The following is a 22,863-nucleotide window of genomic DNA, read 5'->3' as shown; positions in this document are numbered from 1 at the left end:
GTTTTTGGTTGGCAATTTTAGTCCAAGCGCTCTCATGACAATCTTGCGATATTAAGGATAGTAGACCAGTGGGGTTTAAATTTAGCCGAAGCCAATAATTAAATGTGCTACACCAAAGCTGTAATTCAACAGAGGGGAGGTTAGCCTCTAAGCACAATTAACACAGGATGGAACGGGGGGAAATTGCCTTAGGAATTTAAACTGAACAGCTTCTGTAGATCCAAGGTGAGCACCTGTCCAGATCTGAGCCCCATATAGTAACTGTATTAGGGGTTTAGTTTTAAACACTTCAAGTGCTGATGGTATGTGATTGCCACCTTTTGTATGGAAAAAGCGTGTCAGAATTTTGGCACTCTGAGAACCTTTTCCTTTGCATATTTCTGATGTGCTCTCCAATTTGAATAAGCAGATATTTCCACAAATAAACCTTGAAAATTACATCTCGGTGTTTAATAAGGATCAGAATCAATTATATTATACAATATTGATCCTGTCCAGAGGGTATTAATGATACAAATATGTAAAAAGAATGAAGTAAGGAAAAATGAAGGTGATCTAAATAAAATGTTTAAACGTCAGTTTTAAAAATGGGTATATTATATCACTGTGCTCTTTTTACACAGATTTTGGGTGAACACCATTTCCTTCTCTACCATAGAACGGGACCATAGAACAAAACCATGAGAAGTTACACAGTGAATCAAGTGTCCAAAACTGGTAAGTTGTAATATATTTCATTACTCCTTAATATTTGGATCCCTTTGTTTAGGAATGGTTATAAAAATAGAGCAAGGTGTTGTGAATTTGGATTGATAGCCATGAAATTGCATTCAACAGCTATAACTACTTTGTTGTTTCCCTCTCCAAATATTTATTTCTGAGTGTCATTTTTTAAAAAAATTAAGTGGCTAATAGTAATTACAACAAAATTTGGTTTTTATTTAACCCTTGTGCCAGTTTTTCACAATATTGTGGAAGTACCTGTGTTTTAACTTTGCCATAATACTTGTGTAGATTTCCAATCTGCATTTAATAACTTAAAATGGACATTTTTGAAGCTATTGTGCTACTTTCCCACCTACACAGTGATCTGAGCTTCTCTTCATAATGTGACTCATATGTGACTTGTTGGGTGTGAGAATTTCCAAAGACCTGTTCCTGCAATGACCTTTCTTCCAAATAATAAAATACTTTTTGTTGAGAAAATAATGCATTTGGGGGGTTGGGGGTGGAAGTCTACTGAAATCTTCTTGAGATATTATTGGTGAAGACCTGTGAACTCATTAGCAGATTAAAACATTATTTTTAAAATGTTTAGTGGGGGAAAAGCCATATTTTTAAATCATCTCATTGGCACATGATGTGTACTGCAAGGGGTGCGTTCCTTATTTCATTTGTTTTACACATATTAGTAAGGTGTCTCTATAAAAATCTAACGTGTTTTCAGACTTGTTGGTAAATGGGAACATTTTCACAGTGCAACGATTAATCTTCATTAATGTACAACAGAAATAATTGTCTGCATTTTCAGGCACAATGCAGATTAATTATTGCATCAGTAACAGAAACAATTGCTTTGATTTTAAATTTAATATCTATAGTATTTCTTTTGCTCATTGAACATTTCAGGGACTTGCTTCTAAAATTTGCAATCCTATTGCAAGTCCAATCTCCACATTCACTGAGAAGCAGGTCTCACTGATTTCTAGGGGTCCTGCTTCCAAGTAAGTATATTTAGAATTTCAGCCTGAGTCAGTAGTATAGAATTAAATAGGTTTATATAGTTTGTAGATGTGTTTAGGGTATGGGGCTGGCACCTGCCAAACGTAAGCGTGTTCCTGGAGAATTCGGTGAATAAAGTTTCAAGTGAATTCTTTGGATTCCAACCCAACTATTTCTATGAAATCCAACTGACTTTCCCATCAACAGAACCGCCAGGCTATGACAACCCTTTCCCATCAACAAAACCTCCAGACTATGACAACCCTTTCCCATCAACAGAACCTCCAGGCTATGACAACCCTTCTTTCCATTTGGATGAAGAACCTACACCAAATGGTCATTTAAAGAAGAAGAAGAAAAAGTAGGTTTTTCCTTATGCGCTTTGATGCCTTTCATTTTCCACAAATGACCTCAGCTGACTTGCTTTTCTGTTCAAAACTTTTCAGAAAGAAAAATGAGGAGCCAAAGAAGAAAGGGGAGGCAGTTGGCTTTTTCGAGCTGGTCAGTATGCTTCTTTGCCTTCGTCATTTTCTTTGGTTGGCTCAGATGTGTGCCTTCCTCACATCTACAAATGTAGTGACATCAGGAGCATCACTCAGAGTCATGTACCCCTTCCCCATTTCCTCCATAGCACAAGCAACATGACCCACAGGAACCTGGGGGCCTCCAGATGTTTTAGGGGAAGAGTGATGAGGAAATATATGAGCCCACGCCCTGCTCTTGATCCTACAATACAAAATATGAGGAAGACAACCAGCCATGTCTCTTTTTCTTCAAAATGAGATTTGGAATACCTAGTGCCGGCATCCCCAAACTCGGCCCTCCAGCCGTTTTGGGACTACAATTCCCATCATTCCTGACCACTGGTCCTGTTAGCTAGGGATGATGGGAGTTGTAGTCCCAAAACAGCTGGAGGGCCAAGTTTGGATATGCCTGACCTAGTGTGAGGAACTAGTCAACTAAAAGAGAAAGGTTGGCTGTCGATCAACTCCCAGTTGCTCAGAAATGGAGAGAGCAATGGGAACAAAGAAACCATGAGAGAGAAGGTTAAAATGATGACTGAAAATTCTCAGCTGGAGAGAGGCCTTTCTGACGTAAGGTCCAGACCCTCCCAAGTGTCCCTGTTTACCAGGGACAGTCCAGGATTTACAGAAGCCATCTTGGTTTCTGATTTGATCCAAGAATGTCCTGCTTTTCCTTAGGACAGCCCTATTTTCATTAGAGAAATGTTGGAGGGTATGGAATTATGTGACACACCCCCCCCCCATGTCAAGGAGCTAAATAATTATATAACCTTCGTCAAAATAAAAAAAAATTTCTTCCAGTAGCATGCACACGAAAGCTCATACCAAGAACTAACTTAGTTGGTCTTTAAGGTGCTACTGGAAGAAAAAAAAATTTATTTTGACTATGGCAGACCAACACGGCTACCTATCTACTATATAACCTTCAGAAGACATCTGAAGGCAGCCCTGTATAGGGAAGTTTTTAAATGTTTAATGTTTTATTATGTTTTTGTATATGTTGGAAGCTGCCCAGATGGAGGGAATAATAATAATAATAATAATAATAATAGTAATAATAATAATAATTAAATAATAAATAAATAATAATAAATAACAATATAATGTCCCTATTTTCATCAGAGAAATGTTGGAGGGTACAAAGGTCTGTTCTGCATAAGCGGACGAAGAGCACCAGTAGGGTAGGAAGAACAGAAAGAAAGCCCAGCAGCCGACTAAGTATGATGTGTGTGTACATACATACGGGCATATACACAGAGACACACATATACACACATATTCTGCCATAATTTCACCTGATTCCTCCTGTTTTTTCTTTCTCAATTTAGTTTCATTTTGCAGATGGGCTAGATATTACTTTAATGATAGTGGGGTTAATCGCAGCTGCTGCGGCTGGAACTGGACAGCCACTTTTAATCATCGTCTTCGGCCAAATGACAAACAGCTTTGTGTTGACCAGCCGCAATAATGTTACAGGTAAAAATCACTAAGTTTGCCCCATCTGTGTTTTTTTCAGATTATTGAGTTTCTTTTTTATTATTATTAATATATTTTTAATTTGCTTTTCTGTTTTATCATATCATCATCAATGCATTCTGTGTTACAGTCATACACAGGATAATGAGAAAGAAAAATAACATAAATATAAGACATAAACACACACACACAGTGCTTTATTCTGGGGGGGGGGGCGGCACAGGGCTACACATACCCCTAAATGTTTTGTGAATCTAAGTTTGGTCTCATTGTGGGGCAATATTTCAATATGAGCAGGAAAATGAGAGTACCCCTAGACATTGTTTTAGGGGGAAAAGCAGTGTGTGTGAGAGAGAGATAGAGAATATATGAATATTGTGGGCTTCTTGAGTTTCTAGATATGGAGACTGAGAATATTGTTGGAGAACACAGAGCTTTAAAATGCTAGAGATCAGTATTCACCTCCCCACCCCCAATTTACATTCTTAATCTTGATGAACTGTAATCAAGCAAAGGCTACTCCAAGCACTCAGTATAAAATAAAATAAATGAACCTTTGCTCAAGTGGTTAAATCTTGACAGCATGAATGAGAAACTTGTAGCCCTCTGGATATTCTTGAAGTACAAACCCCATCACCTCTGATCATTGATCACACTGGCTGGGGCTGATGGGAGTTGAAGTCCAAGAACTTCTGAAGGGCCAGAGATTCCCCATTGCTGCTTAACAGGAAGTTTAGCTTGGGAGAAGCAAATGGCTACTGTTTGGCAGCCATGGCAACTGGATCAGGCCTACAAATCAGGGTCCACTTGGGCATCAGTTTCAACAGTGTGGACAATGTGGTTTAAAAATGGATCTCATATGTTTGGGTAATTGCGTGTTTCATACTTAGATGTCTACATACTAAAAGAATGCATTGGCAGAGATGTAAGGATATATAGGATGGGGGGGGGGGAGGGATGAAAAAGCCACATGTGTCAAACAGGTTCCAAATAAAGGTAAAGGGACCCCTGACCATTAGGTCCAGTCGTGGCCAACTCTGGGATTGCGGCGCTCATCTCACTTTATTGGCCAAGGGAGCCAGCGTACAGCTTCCGGGTCATGTGTCCAGCGTGACAAAGCCACTTCTGGCAAACCAGAGCAGCGCACGCAAACGCCGTTTACCTTCCCGCCAGAGCGGTACCTATTTGTCTACTTGCACTTTGACATGCTTTTGAACTGCTAGGTTGGCAGGAGCAGGGACCGAGCAATGGGAGCTCACCCCGTCGCGGGGATTCGAACCGCCAACCTTCTGATTGGCAAGCCCCAGTCTCAGTGGTTTAACCCACAGCTCCACCTGCATCCCAGGTTCCAAATGCTATGTGCTTAAAAAACAACAACTCTCAATTTTATTTTTCCTTTTTTTCATGAGCGACTTTCCCATGGAGGGGTTGTGGATTTAGTATTACTTAGTGGCTGTGTGACAGTCATATGCTTCTGTTAAATCCAGTTACGTTAAGTTGGGAAACATTAAATGGAACTAACGTGCCATGCTTGGTCCCTCATGGACTGAATGCATGTTTTATTGACACTGACATATTTTTTTAAATGCCTAGGAAAGTTGCCTACATCATGAAGAGATCAGGTCTGAAGGTTAGAAACCGGCTAGCTGCTTAATGCCTGCAACTCTTAATCTTTCTTTACTTGAGACTTTTCGTTGTTAAGTCAAGTAATAATTAACAGTGCCATGCAATGCCATGTAAAAATGCTAAGATGGCATTGCCAGAAAATCTTGCAGCACCTCTTCTGATAATTGTAACTACTGCCTTCTCTTTTGCAGAAGCTGCACTAGCTAATATCTCAGGATGTCCACCTTCAGATATAGAAAACGAAATGGCCGTGTAAGAACCTATCCAATTATTATTTTTTAACTGAGCTATGGCTGACTTTAAAAACATAAGAAGACTAAAGACCCAACAGATGCTGGTTGGGAAGTCACATCCCTCTTCCCACAGTTGTTCCCCACTGACAGCTATTCAGATGATGTTGAATTAAATTTGTATACCACCCTATACCCACAGGTATCAGGGTGGTTCACAACATAAACTTAATTTCAGTGGGTCTATTCCAAGGAATATGACCAGCATTGGATACAACCCAATAATTTTTTTCCCCCAATTACCTTGAAAAATTATATTAAAACATTAGTTAAGAATTTTCTTCTGATAATGAGAGTGACATGAAGGATATATGGGTCTTTCTTCCAAAGAGTACTCTTCAAATGCTTGAACACAGGTACTATGAAACATGTGCCTCTGATTTATGAGGTAATGTATAGTCATCATGGCTGGTAGCCAGTTACAGATTTACCCTCCATGGACTTTCATCTTGCTCTCAAGCACATTGTGTTCCTTTATTTAACAGAATTCATATACGGCTTGTTGTTGTTGTTTTTATAAAAACCTTTTTTTAAAAAAATCTAGCTAAAAACTAGGTAGTTCTACATAAAATAAGTTAAAATGGGTATTAGAAGATTATTAAAATCAACTGTTGTTAAAAAGAGATAATAGAGTGGAACCTTGGTTCTTGAACTTAATCTGTTACGGCAGGGGTCAGCAAACTTTTTCAGCAGGGGGCCGGTCCACTGTCCCTCAGACCTTGTGGGGGGCCGGACTATATTTTGAAAAGGAAAAAAAGATGAACGAATTCCTATGCCCCACGAATAACCCAGAGATGCTTTTTAAATAAAAGGACACATTCTACTCATGTTAAAACACGCTGATTCCCGAACCATCCATGGGCCGGATTTAGAAGGCGATTGGGCTGGTTCTGGCCCCTGCACCTTACTTTGCCTACCCATGTGTTACGGAAATCCGAGTGACTCCTGAAACTGTTCGAAACCAAGGTGCGGCTTCCGATTGGCTGCCGGAGCTTCCTGCACTCAAACAGAAGCCACGTTGGATATTTGGCTTCCCAAAAACATCCGAGAACTGGAACGCTTACTTCCGAGTTTGTGGCATTTGGGAGCCGATTTGTTCATCAGCTAAGCTGTGCGAGAACCAAGGTTCCACTGTAAACATATAGTTTCCACCTGTCTGGGTAGGCTTGCCTAAGCAGAAATGTTTCAAGGAGGAACTGAAAAGAGTACAGCGAAGGCACCTGCTTAATGTCAGCAGGAAGGGAGTTACAAAATGTAGGGGCTGCCACACTAAAGGATCAGTTTCGCTTTGCACTTGCACTTCCTAACTGTGAGTGCACCCTCATTTCCCCAATATAAGAGTTGTAGCACAGAAGACACTGTTCACCTTCTAAGCTTTGCGAGCTGCCTCTTCGGCTGAATGGTGGCATAGAAATAACATCCCCTAACCTAGTACCCTCCAGAGTTTTTCGACTCTAAATCACATCGTATCTAACTATTAGCCAGGATGACCTGTGCTGTTGAGAATTCTTGTCCCAAACGCTTGGAGGGCATGATGTGGGAAACGTTGGATTGCAATACCCCATTGACCTGTCGTTTCTTCAACAGACATGCTTACTACTTCGTTGGTATTGGATTTGGGGTGTTGATCTGCAGCATGATTCAGGTGTGGACCTTTGTGACCAGTTCCGCAAGACAAACAGCAAGGATACGCGAGAAGTTCTTTTTTGCTGTACTTCACCAAGAGATGGCCTGGTTTGATACCAACCAGATTGGAACATTGAACACGAGATTAACAGAGTAAGATGTTTCTGTTTTATGTTATAATCTGGGGGAAAGGGGGGGGGTCAGTGCCATGTAACAAAAACTGATTCCAGCTGTGGGCCAGGTGTAAATCCCTACATGGCTAGTTCCTAAATGTGTTTGCGTAGGCATTCCTCCTTCATAACCAAATGGATGGGAAGGTACATAGGCTGCCATACTGAGTTTGTATTTAATGGCAGTGATTTCAACACCATTCACAAAGGTGTTGAAGACTTAACTATTGAATAAAAACATCAACTGACATTCACATTTTTCATCCTTAATTGCAGTGATATTAACACCATTCACGAAGGACTTGGAGACAAGCTCAGCATAATAATGCAGAATTTAAGCACGTTTTTGACGGGCATTATCATAGGATTTGTGCACGGATGGAAGCTGACCCTGGTTATCTTGTCTGTTAGCCCGCTTCTCGTTATATCTGGGGGTGTGTGGTCATATGTAAGTTGCTGGAGCTGCTACAAACGAAAATTCTCCTTATCTGCGCAACAAAGGGGGGTGGAGAACCGAAGGAAAGAAGGATAAAATGAAAACCTGCATGGGGGGGGGGAATGGCATGGTGTTCATGAACTAAAACACTCTTTAAAGACTGTGCCCCATTAATCTGGCATAACTTGGTACCACGAAACTGTTCCAGTCATGTTAAGAATTCTTATTAACCATTTGTAGGAAAGAGATAGTGTGGTTAGAAAGTTGGACATAGACCAGAGAGATTAGGCTTAAGTTGCTACGTGACCATAAACTTTACAGGGGAAGTTTGGGCAAACCATTTTCTCTCAGCCTGACCTATAGCAGGGTCCATGTATACCATTCAGGGGTCCTGAGAGGAAAGGGTGGGATAAGTACATAATAATGAATAATAAATCTACCCAACCCACATCTGAGCCTCCTGTAATTAGTGCTAATTGATAATGCACATATGCCTTATAATTGGAGATTCCAATGACTATAATTAAATAGCTATGGAAAGGAACTGGACAGATACAGCCTCATTTCCCTGCATCCCCACACAAAGACGTAGCTGAATTCATTGTTTGAAAGAAAAGCAGCAACCTTTTTAAACACAAACATTTTTTAAAATAAATTTTATTAATGTTTGAAAGAAAATGTACAGAGGTTAATATCCAATACTGTTTAATCAAAGATAAAATAATCTAAAAACATAAGCCAGGAAGGGGGAAGGGAAAGAAAGAAAAAAGAAAAGGGAAGGGAAAAGAGAACTTCTTATTCTTCGTCTGTCAGCCTTATGTAGAAAATTATTCAAAACATCCACTCCAAGATAGCACCCATCAGTTCGGCTTTCTATAAAAGCAATATTTTCTTCAATCCTCAAACCCAGATATCATAAGTTCGCATTCTTTATCACTCAAAAAGTCTATAAGGAGTTTCCAGTCTTTCAGCACATACATTTTTAAAGTAGTATTTTCGTCATTTTGCTAAAACCCATATAATCAGCTTTATTCTATGATCAAGAAAAGTCTCTCATGCAAGAGAACTGTCTGCACAAGTAACCCATTTTGTTGGTGCAGAACAGGTGAGGAACATAAGGCCTAGGGCCTAATGCAGCCCTCTGGGCCTTTCTCTGGGCCTTGGGACTCTGCCCAGGCTCCTCGCCTCACCACTCTGCTCCTTGACCACCTCAAGTGTTTCTGCATGCCTGGAAAGTGCCCTTGAACTATACTTATGCATCTTGCTTGCCTGGCTGAAGAGAGTTTTGCAGGTCTATTGCTCACTTTTGCCTCTGGCCTGCAGCCCATCACTGGCATGCACCCTGCAGATGGTTGCCTATAAGACAATGCAGTCCATGGGCTAAAACATGTTCCTTACTCTGGTGTAAACCAGGGGTCATTCAGAGCTAGAATTGAAATACTGCCTATGAATAAAAGACCCGTTCCCATTTCCTGTCACATAGATAGTTCTATGAGTTTATTGGGTTGTTCTGTGAAACAACTTCATTTTTCGTTTCATTTTTTACATATTCCAGCTCCTGTCGGTGTTGACTACTAAAGAACTGTCAGCCTATGCTAAGGCAGGTGCTGTGGCAGAAGAAATATTGTCGGCCATCAGGACCGTTGTTGCTTTTAATGGGCAGGCGAAAGCTACAGCCAGGTAAGGCCGCTTCTAACAATAAGCGTAATTGGAAAGCTATTTAGAAGGTACATTTGTTCCTTCTCTGAAGAAGCTGAAACAGGCGTTCTTTGAGAGCATTAGAGATCAGCAACTGAAAGCATCCCTCCAGATTAGTGTAGAACCCAACGTGTGTATTGTTGCGCATGTTCAGGTGGAGATCAAGCTATAATTCTGCCCATCCAACATGGCTGATGGAAACAGGTTTGTAAGCCAGTGTGAACTATGTTCTTCGAACGTCTGCCTTCAGCCAAGGGGCATCACAGGATGAAACATGCCTGCTTTTCTCACACACATTTCTTGTTAAAACTGTGGGCTACACCTTCAGACAGGAAAAATCCAGTGTGGTTCTAGAGCAGCCTCAGAAGATTTAAGCAGTATGGGGTTTGTTTATAGAGATAAATAGCAATGAGTACTTGCCTGTATGGAAGCAGAATTGAGTGGGAAATACCTTAAATAATCACATTTGGCGGTTTGTTTTCAGGTATGATGCAAACCTAGAGGACGCTAGGGTTGTTGGAATGAAAAAGAGCATCACCACCAATGTCTCTATGGGTGTCTCCCAGTTTTGCATATATGGATGCTATGCACTTGCCTTTTGGTATGGAACCAAGCTCACACTGGAGGAGAAAGAAAATTACAACATCGGGAAAGTATTAATTGTAAGTCAGTTGTCCTGCTGAATGCAGACTTTTAAAAAAATGATCTCTGAACCAGGGGCGAACGAAGGCGTCGTGACACCCCAGGCGGGGCATCGCTACCTAGGGCGCATGTGCAGTGTTGTTACGTAGGAAGCACGCGCCGTACGTAGCAATACCGCACATGCGCTGTACATAGCCATTTGCCGCCAGCACCGGGATCCTCTGCTTGCGGCTGCAGCCATGAACGGAGGATCCTCCACATGCGGCTGTGGCATGGCTGCTTGTGGGGTGCCTTCTTGTCACCCCACCCAAGCCATGAAACCCAGGGTGCAGTGCCCCCCCCCCGTTGTGACGCCACTGCTCTGAACTTATAAGTAGAGGCTGCATTGGAGATTTGAGCCCAACCCACAGAAGCTTTGCTACCTGGTTCTGCACATATTATCTTGACCTGCAGATCAGTATGTGCAGTAATGGACTTCGTTTCAAACTGGTGCTGTGTGGATACTGGAAGCAGTAATTTCCAACATTCACGGTGACCAAAGTTTGTTTCAGTGCATATGTATGTGCCATTGGGCAAGGACATTAGGGCAGAAGTCTAGTACTCTTCTCTTGGCTTGGTTCATCATCATCATTTATTTATTCAACTTATACACTGTCCTATAATTGGAGGTCCCAGGGTGGTTCACAACAAGACCACAACACAGAAAATCAAACCAAACGCAATAACCCAAGAAACCTATTGCAACCTAAAGAGGGAATACCATTAAGCCCAGAATCTAGCATTACCTAACTAAATCTCTCTGTGTATGAACCTTATCTACCATCACAATATGCATAATTGGACCTGTTTTCTTGTTGATGCACATAACATCCAGCAAGGCAATCCGTACACAAAATCCTACTCTGCACAGATTTCTTCCCTGAAGTGGCACCTCTTGATAAAATAATCGAGACAGAGGTGCCTCTATCAGAGCTAAGTTAATCAACCGCTCCACCTGCTCGCAGAAATAACCACACTATGCACTCTTAGAATCATAGAATTGTAGAGTTGGAAGGGAACGCGAGGGTCATCTTGTCCAACCCCCTTGCAATGCAGGAATCCTTTTGCCCAGCGTGGGTTTTGAACTCATGGCCCTGAGTTCAAGTCTCTTGCTCTACAGACTGAACAATTCAACTGCTCTTTCCATTGGACACAATGGCTAGACTACATAGGAGGTTTTTAACAGCTGAAGAAACTTAAGAGAGGGGAGAAATGTTTGTAAAAGTGTTTCTGCTGTAAATAAAATTAAAAAGTCATGTTAACTTGGAGGTAAGTTGCATGTGTTCAGTGAGGTTTACTTCTAGGCATAGAATTGCAGTTGTAATTGTTGTGGTACTACATTAACTGATGGCAAATCCCTAGTTTTCAAATGTTAATTATTTCAACCATTTCCTCACTGTAGGTGTTCTTTTCTGTGATTGTTGGCGCATTTTCCATTGGACAAGCCTCCCCAAATTTGGAGAGTGTGGCTAATGCTCGAGGAGCAGCCTATGAAGTCTTTAGTATTATCAGGAAGGTATTTATTGGCTGGGATGTATAATATGACTGCTGTAATCGTCTAATTAACTAATTACCTTAGTATCACACAGGCTCTTATAGAAGGTTATGAATTATCCTAAGACATTTCTTGAATCAGCATTTCAAATATAGGAAAAAATGGATTTTAAAACAAACAAACCCATTAGTATCCCTTTATATATAGTCATGGCTTTAAAACAGAAAAATGCAACCAGTTTGGGCGACATGTGGGATAACAAGATTTAATGATGTGTTTACAGATGGATTGTGGGCAACTATAACACTGAGAAATTCTCAGGACTCAAGAAACGCAATGGTCAGCAAGGCAGTTCAGGTAGGATGGCATTGCTCGCTTACCTTCCCAATGCCAAGCATCAATGCCGATTTCTGAGAGAGAGGAGTGGGACACAGGGAACTCAGCAGCAATATACGGTAACACTTCTGCTGCTGTGCTGAGCTCCTTCCCCTTTCAGGAACTGGCAGCAACACTCAGCACCGGGAAGGAAAGTGAGCAACACCATTCTACATTTGCCGCCTTCTTGCTGCTCACTGCAATTTGGATAGCCAAGCTTCCTGGAAGCACCTCAAATTGGCTTACACAATAGGGTAGTTCATAAAAAACTTTTTTTAAAAAAATGCCTGCTCCAAAGGTCTTATCTTACTACACTAGGGATTATATAGCTATATCTGAAATTTCATGCATATCAGTTAATATCTTGACCCTCCTCCACGAAAATGGCTGTTTACTTCACTGTTTTCCTATGTCGTGAAGGCTGAAATTTCAATTCAGTGCAGCAGGGTCAAGATATTAACTGATATGCATGGAATATAATTCCTAGTGTAGTAAGATAAGACCTTTAGAGCAGGCATTTTTTTTAAAAAAAAGTTTTTTACGAACCGCCCTATTACACAATTATCACAAAATACAGCTTTTATCTTCACAACAGCCCTTTGGGGTAGGCCAGGCTGAGAGAAAATGACTGGCCCAAGGTCAGCCAGTGAGCTTCGTGGCCAAATGAGGATTTGAACATGGGCCTCCCCAGTCTTAATCCAGAACTCTAACCACTACACCTCAGCCTTGTGCTTTAGCCCACAAATAATCATTCCTCAGGTAAAAGTAAAGGGACCCCTGACCATTAGGTCCAGTCGTGGCCGACTCTGGGGTTGCGGTGCTCATCTCGCTTTATTGGCCAAGGGAGCCGGTGTACAGCTTCCGGGTCATGTGGCCAGCATGACTAAGCCACTTCTGACGAACCAGAGCAGCACACGGAAACGCCTTTTACCTTCCTTCCAGAGCGGTACCTATTTATCTACTTGCACTTTGACGTGCTTTCGACCTGCTAGGTTGGCAGGAGCAGGGACCGAGCAATGGGAGCTCACTCCGTCTCAGGGATTCAAACCGCCGACCTTCTGATCGGCAAGTCCTAGGCTCTGTGGTTTAACCCACAGCGCCACCTGTGTTCCTTCATTCCTCAGGAGCACTCATATATTTATTTATGAGGTGTTAAAATAAAGTAGCTGCAGCAAACTGGCTTTTTCGCTACTTTATTTTCAATAAGTATATTATGCAAGTTGTGATCTTTGAAGTTCATTGTGAATCCTGTTCCCCGCCATCTGAAATGGCAGTTCTGGTTTCCAGAAATACAGCCCTTTTGGAAGAGAAGACAGTCGTGCAGTATTTTAAAGAGTGAAATGGCCTGTTTGTTTATCATTAGACATAAAATGAAGAACGTGCCTGTGTTATGCCACAGTTACAGAAATGTATCTTACTTCCAATTTCCTTTCCAGCCGCGCCCCATAGATAGCAGTTCCAGTGAGGGGTTCAAGCCAGACAAACTGCGAGGAGAGATTGAATTCAAAGACATCTGTTTCAGCTATCCCTCAAGGCCTGATACTCAAGTAAGCTTTTCTTTTTTCTCCCCCCCCCCCTCTTTTTGGTTGTTTCGGGTATTTAAGGAAATGTGCATTAAGATTTACTGTGTGTTCAAATAAGTGCTGATAGGTTTTGTTAAAATATATCACTAGGATTGCTGTTGTTTAACAAAATAAAAATATCAGCAACTAAATCAGGTGTTTGCATTCAGAACACAGCATGTGTTTTTGAGATACAGCAACCATGTCTCTGTTAACATGTTTCATTTTTAGGATGTTGTTCATCGATCAAATCACCCTGAAGGCTTCTGTGATCTCTGGGTTGTTGTTGTTTTATTTCATTGTGTTTAAAATGTTTAAATGTTTGTGAATAATTCCAGATTCTCAAAGGTCTGAGCTTAAAAATCGAGCCTGGGAAAACTATTGCTCTTGTCGGTTCCAGTGGTTGTGGGAAAAGTACTACAATTCAGCTATTGCAGAGATTCTACGATCCCGCTGAAGGAGAAGTAGGTTTTGACAGAACCATAGCTGTTCAATTTTCAGTGTCACAAGTTGCAGTTTGCTATATGAAAAAGCACTGAAATATTTGGTTGGAAGTCATTGCTGTAAGAGATTCATCTGTGCTTTTGCCACTGTGTTAAGAAATCCCATTTTAAATACTTTCACTAAATTTAAGAGCAATTCTTAGTCTGTGCTTCCTGCTTCTGGTCATTTAGTTTACATATTATTTCAACAGAATAAAAATGGTCACAAATGATTCCCCCCACACACACACATACACAAATACTGTTAACATTTTCATTTATAGATATTATACATATATATATATACACATGACTATGTTTTTGATATTATACTCTACACAGATAATAGTTTTGTTAAAATTAATCTTATAAATTCTCTGAATTATTTGATTATTTGGCCTTCCTTTACTTAAAGCTCTTCTTTGCCTAAATCTGCTGTGCCCTTATCTGAAGTTAGTTAGTTAGTTCCTTCCCTCAGTCCTTGACATTTACTCTTTCTGCTGTCTGATCTCCATCTTTAGTTTTGGGCCATGAATTTGGATTATTTTCAACCTTTGAAAATGTCAACTTAAGGTTCCTTTCCATCTCATGTAGCTCTTCAATAGTTTTAACTGTCAGTCATTGTCCTTATTGAAAGTCTAAACAGAATGCCCCATCTCTATTTAATTCTTTTATTCCTTAATTGATATCTTAGAAATTTAAACTCCCTATGTTTAATAAGAACATCAGGATGGATATAGAGAATATTTCAATATCATTACCTTCGTTTCATAATTTTTCACCCACCTAGTTAAAATAGTTAATGGCCTCTTATTCTCATAAGCTAATAAACTTGACCATAATGTAACTTGGAAATATTATCCATATTTGGCTAGCACCCAGCCTGAATGCTTACTTTATATTATTGGATCAGAGCTGATCTAATTATATATATTGTGCTAAATGTTCATTTAAGAAAGCTACCACACTCCTTCTCTGCAAGCCTACCAGGACCCTTCTAGGTTTTGAATTTCTCTTGCATATTTCTTGCTGAAGTTATTCTAAATTGTCTCTGGCTTTATCTAATCCCACTTCCAACTCCCAATTTGTAGTTTTTGCTTTTCTTAGCAATGCCTTGTCCTCTTTTTGATTTTGTTGCCCTTTTTTTACCTTCATGACCTACTGTAGTCTCAAGTCAATATACAGTATACAACTCTTATTGAAACTAATTGCCTAAATACAAAAAGTTCATATTAAGAAGGTTCATAAGATTTGGCCAGGGCAAGTCTGTATGTACGTATGTGTCAACATTTTAGCTTGCTTTTCCCTTAATGAAATAGGCTGCATTCAAGCAGTCATAATAAGATATGAACAAACAGCATTTCCCCTCTTCACCCTCCCTTTGCAATTGAGTAAACAAACCAAGAAGTCATCTGTTATGCTCGAACCAGGAAACTGTGGTCAGTGGTTTCCAAACAAGTCTGAATCTGAAGCCAACTTTAAATCATAGTTTCATATCCAGACTTCTTTAAAAGCAAATAACCACAGTTTTGTGGTTCAGATGTAATGGAAAACTATAGCTTACTGGAGTATATTTATCCCTTCATCATCTGTAAAGTTAGAAGTTATCTAAGAAAGTTTATCTGAATGTAGCTATGAACTACGCCCATTTTAAAACCTGCTTTTGTGACCTCCTACAAATTGCTACATCTTTATCCCAGATAACCATAGATGGACATGATATCCGGACACTCAATCTCAAGTGGATGAGAGAAAACATTGGCATTGTAAGCCAGGAACCCGTATTGTTTGCTACTACAATAGCAGGCAACATCCGCTACGGCAGAGAGGATGTTACTGATGCTGACATTGAGCAAGCAGCAAAAGAAGCTAATGCTTATGACTTCATATCCAAACTTCCTGATGTGAGTACCTGAACTGTCACATTCTCTGTTACGATCTGGAGAACTTCGTTCCCACATGTGCAAGGATTTACACGTGTCAGCTTTTAAACTACAGTCGTACCTTGGATCTCAAACGCCTTGACTCCAGAACAAATCGGCTCCCGAATGATTGAAACCTGGAAGTGAGTGTTCTGTGTGCTGCATCTTTTGATTGGCTGCAGGACATTCCTGCAGCTAATCGGAAGCCGTGCCTTGGTTTTTTAATGGTTTCGGGAGTCAAACAGACTCCTGGAATGCATTCTGTTTGAGAACCAAGGTACGACTGTACAGTAGTACCTCTGGTTGCGAACAGGATCCATTCCGGAGCCCTGTTCGCAACCTGAACAGAACGCAACCCGCGTCTGCGCACGCGCAGGTCACAATTCGCCGCTTCTGCGCATGCATGTGACGTCATTTTGCACGTCTGCGCATGTGCAAGCTGTGAAACCCAGAAGTAACCGTTCCCGGTACTTCCTGGTCGCCGCGGCACGCAACCTGAAAAGACATAACCTGAACCGAATGTAACAAGAGGTATGACTGTATTGCTAATTGTTTTTCACTCCAGTAGATGGACAAATAATTTTTCTTTTTTAAAACAACAGCATAGCTGTACATCTGGCTGTGGGATGGGACACTGGAGTGAGTGGAAATGTCCCTCTGCTCAGCTCTTAAATCAAATTCTTTGTTCCTATATTTTCTGGATATTCAGTCCTCTTCAAATGTGTGGCTTAGATGAGCCATTGTTTAAGTGTGGTTAATCATTGAGATGGCTCCAGTCAACCAATCCTTTGCTTCCTTTTGATAACAGAAAAACTTATTCTTAGCAAATGGCATATTGGATCATATAGGACACACTGGTGAATCCAATGTGAATAGTTAACCAAATCATTTAGAATGTTCACACAAATGAAGAAACCCATTTTATTACTGGAGTGCCACCATAGCACTTTCGCCCCTTCTTCTCTCCATTAGGAAAGTTTCCAGGTATTGTTAGCTAAATCTGTCCCTGATATAAAGGTAAAGGGACCCCTGACCATTAGGTCCAGTCGCGGACGAATCTGGGGTTGCAGCACTCATCTCGCTTTATTGGCCGAGGGAGCCAGCGTACAGCTTCCAGGTCATGTGGCCAGCATGACTAAGACGCTTCTAGCGAACCAGAGCAGCGCACTGAAACGCCATTTACATTCCTGCCAGAGCAATACCTATTTATCTACTTGCACTTCATGCTTTCGAACTGCTACATTGGCAGGAGCAGGGACCGAGCAACGGGAGCTCACCCCGTCACGGGGATTCAAACCACCAACTTTCTGATCGGCAAGCCCTAGGCTCAGTGGTTTAACCCACAGCACCACCCGCGTCCCAGATATTTACAGATAAATCTGTTATTAGCACCATCTGTGCTGCAAGTAATAAGTCCTTATGCTCATGAGCAGGGGTCAGCAAACTTTTTCAGTAGGGGGCCAGTCCACTGTCCCTCAGACCTTGTGTGGGGCTGGACTATATTTTGAGGGGGGGAATGAATTCCTATGCCCCACAAATAACCCAGAGATGCATTTCAAATAAAAGCACACATTCTACTCATGTAAAAAAAGCAGGCAGGCCCCACAAATAACCCAGAGATGTATTTTAAATAAAAGGACATATTCTACTAATGTGAAAACACACTGATTCCCAGACCTTCCACAGGCCGGATTTAGAAGGCGATTGGGCTGGATCCGGCCCCCGGGCCTTAGTTTGCCTACCCATGCTCATGAGGTATGGTACTCTGAAAACAGAAACGAAAGCTCCTTTGCTGAATGTTACTGAATGTTTTGTGTTTGGCTGTAGAGTGTTACTTCTACGCAGCATCGCCTTTTCTTGTTTGTAACTAAGAGTGGAAACTCTCATGTGATTCAGTCTGATTTCTGTGCTTTGAATTTCCCAGAAATTTGACACTATGGTTGGCGAAAGGGGAGCTCAGCTGAGTGGAGGGCAGAAGCAGCGTATAGCAATTGCTCGTGCCCTAGCCAGGAACCCCAAGATCCTGTTGCTGGATGAAGCTACCTCTGCTCTGGATAATCAAAGCGAATCCATAGTGCAAGCAGCACTTGATAAGGTAAATAGTCTGTTATCATAGAGTTGTAGAGTTGGAAGGGATCCTGAAGATCATCTAGTCCAACCCCCTGCAATGCTGGGGATCGAACCTGCAACCTTGGTGTTATCAGCACCACAATTTAACCAACTGAGCTATAGTTTAAAAAACTGAAGTTCCTTGAGGCATCTCCTAGGCCAGTTCTAGTTTGGCCTTAAGAATATGCCATAACCCTTGAAAAATATTATTTAGACAGAACTTCCAAACCTGAGGTTCTTTGCCCAACCAGGTTTCACTTATATGTTTAGTGTTTTTATTATACTGTGTTTTTAGGTTGTATACCACCTTGGATTCTCACACCCCCCCTTATGTGTGATTTAAAAATATTTAAATAAAAACAAACAAAAATGCAAGGTGCCAAAGCAGTGAGACTTGGTGTACTGTAGTGTTAGCCATGTTAATTTAGCCAACACTGAGATTTTAATGTGAAATCTGTAAAGGAAATGCTAAATCGGTTGAGGAAACAGCAATAATGATATGTCTAATCACGTGCTGAAAATACATTGAATGCAAATCAAAAGTGAGAGATGAATTATAACTATAACAATCTAGTTAAATATAAGAGGTGATTAATAGAATTGTTGGATGTATGTTATTGGTAGTAAATAAATAATCTCTGGGACTCCTCCTTTTAGACATCCTGTGTGCAGATTTCAGATGAACCAAGTTTCTTGTGTATATGTTTCTTGTGTTTGTGTATACAAAAATGTTTGCCTTCTCCCACCCCTTTTCGTTTCTTTTTTCTCAAGGCCAGAACTGGGCGAACCACCATCGTGATTGCTCACAGACTCTCCACCATCAGGACAGCCGACATTATTGCTGGCTTTGAGAAAGGTGTCGTTGTTGAACAGGGGACCCATGACGAGCTCATGGCACATAAGGGAGTCTACTATGCACTTGTAATGCAACAGGTAATGAGCCATCATGGCCCAGTTTACACATCATGCTAAACCCATGGGTCAGCATAATGGGAACTCGGAGAAAGAGGTTGGACCAGGTGAAGCGTGGAAGTGCGCAGGGCTTTGTGGCAGGCAGGTGAGAGACTAGAGATCCTTTTCAATAATAATAATAATAATAATAATAAATTTTCTTTATATCCCGCCCTCCCCAGCCGAAGCCGGGCTCAGGGCGGCTAACAACACTAAAATAGTGCAACATTATAAAAACATCATAAGAATTAATTAAAATCAAAATTGATGGCAACTATAAACTAAAGTATTGTAAAGATTGCCAAAGGAGGGAGTCAGGCTGTGCCCTAACCAAAGGCCTGGTGGAACAGCTCTGTCTTGCAGGCCCTGCGGAAAGATGTCAAGTCCTGCAGGGCCCTGGTCTCTTGTGACAGAGTGTTCCACCAGGTTGGAGCCGCAGCCGAAAAAGCCCTGGCTCTAGTTGAGGCCAGCCTAACCTCTCTGTGGCCTGGGACCTTCAAGATGTTTTTATTTGAGGACCGTAAGTTCCTCTGTGGGGCATACCAGGAGAGGCGGTCCCGTAGATACGAGGGTCCTAGGCCGTGTAGGGCTTTGAAGGTTAAAACCAGCACCTTAAACCTGATCCTGTACTCCACCGGGAGCCAGTGCAGCTGGTATAGCACCGGATGAATGTGATCCCGCAGCGAAGACCCCGTAAGGAGTCTCGCTGCGGCATTCTGCACCCGCTGGAGTTTCTGGGTCAGTCTCAAGGGCAGCCCCACGTAGAGCGAGTTACAATAATCCAGTCTGGAGGTGACCGTCGCATGGATCACAGTGGCTAGGTCAGGGCGAGAGAGGTAAGGAGCCAACTGCTTAGCTTGGCGGAGATGAAAAAATGCCGCCTTTGTTATAGCTGCAATCTGCGCCTCCATGGAGAGGGAAGTATCGAAGATTACACCCAAACTCTTAACGGACGGTGCTGGCACTAACTGCACCCCCGCAAGAGATGGGAGTTGCCCCCTCAATCCCATATCGTCCCGTCCCAGCCAGAGGACCTCTGTCTTCGAAGGATTTAACTTCAACCGGCTCCCACGTAACCATCCAGCCACAGCTTCCAAGCATCTGATCAGTGTGTCTGGGGCCGAGTCAGGATGGCCATCCATCAACAGATAGAGTTGGGTGTCATCAGCATACTGATGGCAGCCCAGCCCAAAACTCCGGACAAGCTGGGCGAGGGGGCGCATAAAGATGTTAAAAAGCATCGGGGAGAGAATCGCACCCTGAGGCACTCCACACACCAAGGAGTGGCGGGATGACAGTTCCCCCCCAAGCGCCACCCTCTGTCCCCGACCAGAGAGAAACGAGCGCAGCCATTGAAGGACTGTGCCCTGGATCCCCACGTCGGCGAGGCGGTGGTCCAGAAGTTCGTGATCGACCATGTCGAAAGCTGCTGACAGATCTAGAAGAATCAGCAGCCCCGACCCGCCTCGGTCCAGCTGTCTACGAAGATCATCTGTTAGGGCGACCAGAGCCGTCTCGGTCCCATGACCAGCGCGGAAGCCGGACTGGAATGGATCCAGAGCCGATGTTTCATCCAGAAACCTACCAAGCTGTTCAGCAACCGCTCTCTCAATCACCTTACCCAGGAATGGAAGATTCGAAACTGGGCGGTAATTGGATAGATCTAAAGGATCTAATGATGTTTTCTTTAAGAGCGGACGCACCACTGCCTCCTTCAGTTCCCCTGGGAATGTCCCGGTGCCAAGGGACAAATTGATGATATCCCCCAGGGGGGCCCGCACCTCGTCTGGACACGCTCTAATCAGCCAAGACGGGCACGGGTCGAGAGGACAAGTGGTGGGTTTTCCAGCTCGGAGGAATCTGTCCACATCAGCTGGGGATATCCGGTCAAAGTGGTCCAATACTGGACCCGAGGACAGTCGAGGGGCCTCCAGTTCCTTTATTGTATCCAAATTGGCAGGGAGGTCATGGCGGAGCGACAGGACCTTCTCCGCAAAAAAGCTCGCAAATGCCTCACAGCTGTGTGTCGAATTGTTATTTAAATTTGGCTGTCCTTCGAGGGACGTTAAAGACCGAATTATACTAAATAATTGTGCCGGGCGAGAGCTAGCGGATGCAATGGAGGCCGAGAAGTAGGACTTCTTAGCGGCCTTCACTGCCATCTCGTAGGTTTTCATAAAAACCCTATAAGATGTTCTTGAGGCTCCGTCACGGGCACCCCGCCATACTCGCTCTAGCCGTCTGAGGTCCCGCTTCATTTTCCGGAGCTCCTCAGTAAACCAGGGAGCCCGGTTTCTGCGGGGTCGCAGAGGGCGCTTAGGTGCGATCTCATTGATGGCTGCCAGGAGCTGGGTATTCCAGCCCTCAACAAGCTCAGTCAGTGAGTCGCCAGGGGGAGAAAGGTCCCGCAAGGCTTGACGGAATCTATCAGGGTCCATCAGCCTCCGCGGGCGAGCCCAAATCGGCTCACCACCTAAGCAGGGTGGGGGTGGAACATCAATCCTGGCTTTCAGAGCGTAGTGATCAGACCATGGCACCTTCATCGAAGGAAACATGATCACATCTATACCGACGCCAAAGATCAGATCCAGCGTGTGGCCTGCTTGATGTGTGGGGCCCGAAACAAACTGGGAGAGCCCTAGTGTCGCCATGGAAGACACCAGGTCCAGAGCCTGTGAGGAGGGAGTGGCATCGGCATGGATGTTGAAGTCCCCCAATAGGTTAGGGAACTCCAAGGCCCAGCTGGCCACCGCCTCCAGCAGGCCTGACAGGGTGGCTGCTGGTGCGCTAGGTGGCCGGTACACCAGCCAGACAGCCAAGCTCACTTCGGAGCCCCACACTAGGCCAACACATTCAATGCCGGGGATCAATGGCGATGGTAGAGCCCTGAAAGAACAATCTTCCCGGATTAATAGTGCCACCCCTCCCCCCCGGCCCACAGTCCGTGACTGGTGGAGGACGGAAAAACCCAGGGGCGCCATCTCTCGTAAGGTAACAGTATCCCCTTCACGCACCCAGGTCTCCGTCACACAAGCCAGGTCGACCCCCTGCGAGATGATGAAATCTCGCAGGGTGGCGGTTTTGTTGCCTATAGACCTGGCATTGCACAACACCAGTGACGGAGGTGAGTAATCCTTGCTCACCCTACCCTCGTCTCTCGGGATGGGGCGCAGATTGGAAGGGGTACGAGCATATCCGTATCTCGATCCCCTTCGCCTATGACATCTGCCCCCACAGAGTTAAGAGTGTTGGGAAAGATGGCAGGTTGCCAAAGAAGCGAAACCATTGCTATGGACCACTTTTGTAAGGTTTGCATCATGCTATTGCACCTACCATTTGGGTTTGCCTTTTCACCCAATTATATTCCCTGTGTTTGAGTGAAGGTGCTTGAAACAGCTAAGCATTCGCCTTTCGTGGGCACAGCACTGGTGGTTAAAAGCTAACTTGCACACAAATGGGGATACTCAGGAGAAACAACACATGTTTGTCTTTGCCAGATGTTGTTTGCTTCTCTAGTGTAACATAACAAAGAATTCATATATATCAGGGATGGCTAACTCATGACCTATGAGTCGTATCAGGTCATGCAAGAGGTTTTTTGTAGAGAGGGCCCAGACCCTCCCTATTGTCTTTTTTTTTTTAATGGGAGTTAGTTACCGGTAGTTAGTTAGTTACCGTATTTTTCGCTCTATAGGATGCACTGGACGATAAGACGCAC

General features: G+C 43.0%; 1 protein-coding gene across 6 annotated transcripts in view; it reads left to right on the top strand.

The window, feature by feature from the left end:
* The window catches only part of ABCB5 (ATP binding cassette subfamily B member 5), a 56,715-nt gene that overhangs the window by 17,470 nt on the left and 16,382 nt on the right, over positions 1 to 22,863 (top strand). For 3 of the 6 annotated variants that reach the window (XM_081164331.1, XM_081164330.1, XM_081164332.1), the window contains exons 2-16: positions 624 to 717; positions 1,930 to 2,083; positions 2,169 to 2,223; positions 3,575 to 3,722; positions 5,540 to 5,600; positions 7,226 to 7,417; positions 7,711 to 7,882; positions 9,426 to 9,550; positions 10,053 to 10,230; positions 11,652 to 11,765; positions 13,556 to 13,666; positions 14,020 to 14,145; positions 15,864 to 16,067; positions 18,010 to 18,180; positions 18,966 to 19,127. In XM_081164331.1, the coding sequence (XP_081020457.1) occupies positions 681 to 717; positions 1,930 to 2,083; positions 2,169 to 2,223; positions 3,575 to 3,722; positions 5,540 to 5,600; positions 7,226 to 7,417; positions 7,711 to 7,882; positions 9,426 to 9,550; positions 10,053 to 10,230; positions 11,652 to 11,765; positions 13,556 to 13,666; positions 14,020 to 14,145; positions 15,864 to 16,067; positions 18,010 to 18,180; positions 18,966 to 19,127 (2,010 nt within the window). In that variant the 5' untranslated portion in view covers positions 624 to 680. Of the gene's footprint in view, positions 1 to 623; positions 718 to 1,929; positions 2,088 to 2,168; positions 2,224 to 3,574; positions 3,723 to 4,449; positions 4,590 to 5,539; positions 5,601 to 7,225; positions 7,418 to 7,710; positions 7,883 to 9,425; positions 9,551 to 10,052; positions 10,231 to 11,651; positions 11,766 to 13,555; positions 13,667 to 14,019; positions 14,146 to 15,863; positions 16,068 to 18,009; positions 18,181 to 18,965; positions 19,128 to 22,863 lie in introns of those variants that run through there. The other 3 variants (XM_081164333.1, XM_081164334.1, XM_081164335.1) reach the window with 3 other exon arrangements.

Source organism: Podarcis bocagei (genome assembly GCF_964188305.1).
Source record: "Podarcis bocagei genome assembly, chromosome: 12".
NCBI classification, from domain to species: Eukaryota; Metazoa; Chordata; class Lepidosauria; order Squamata; family Lacertidae; genus Podarcis; species Podarcis bocagei.
Note: the sequence above shows the minus strand (reverse complement) of the source record. Positions and strands in the feature narration are given on the sequence as shown.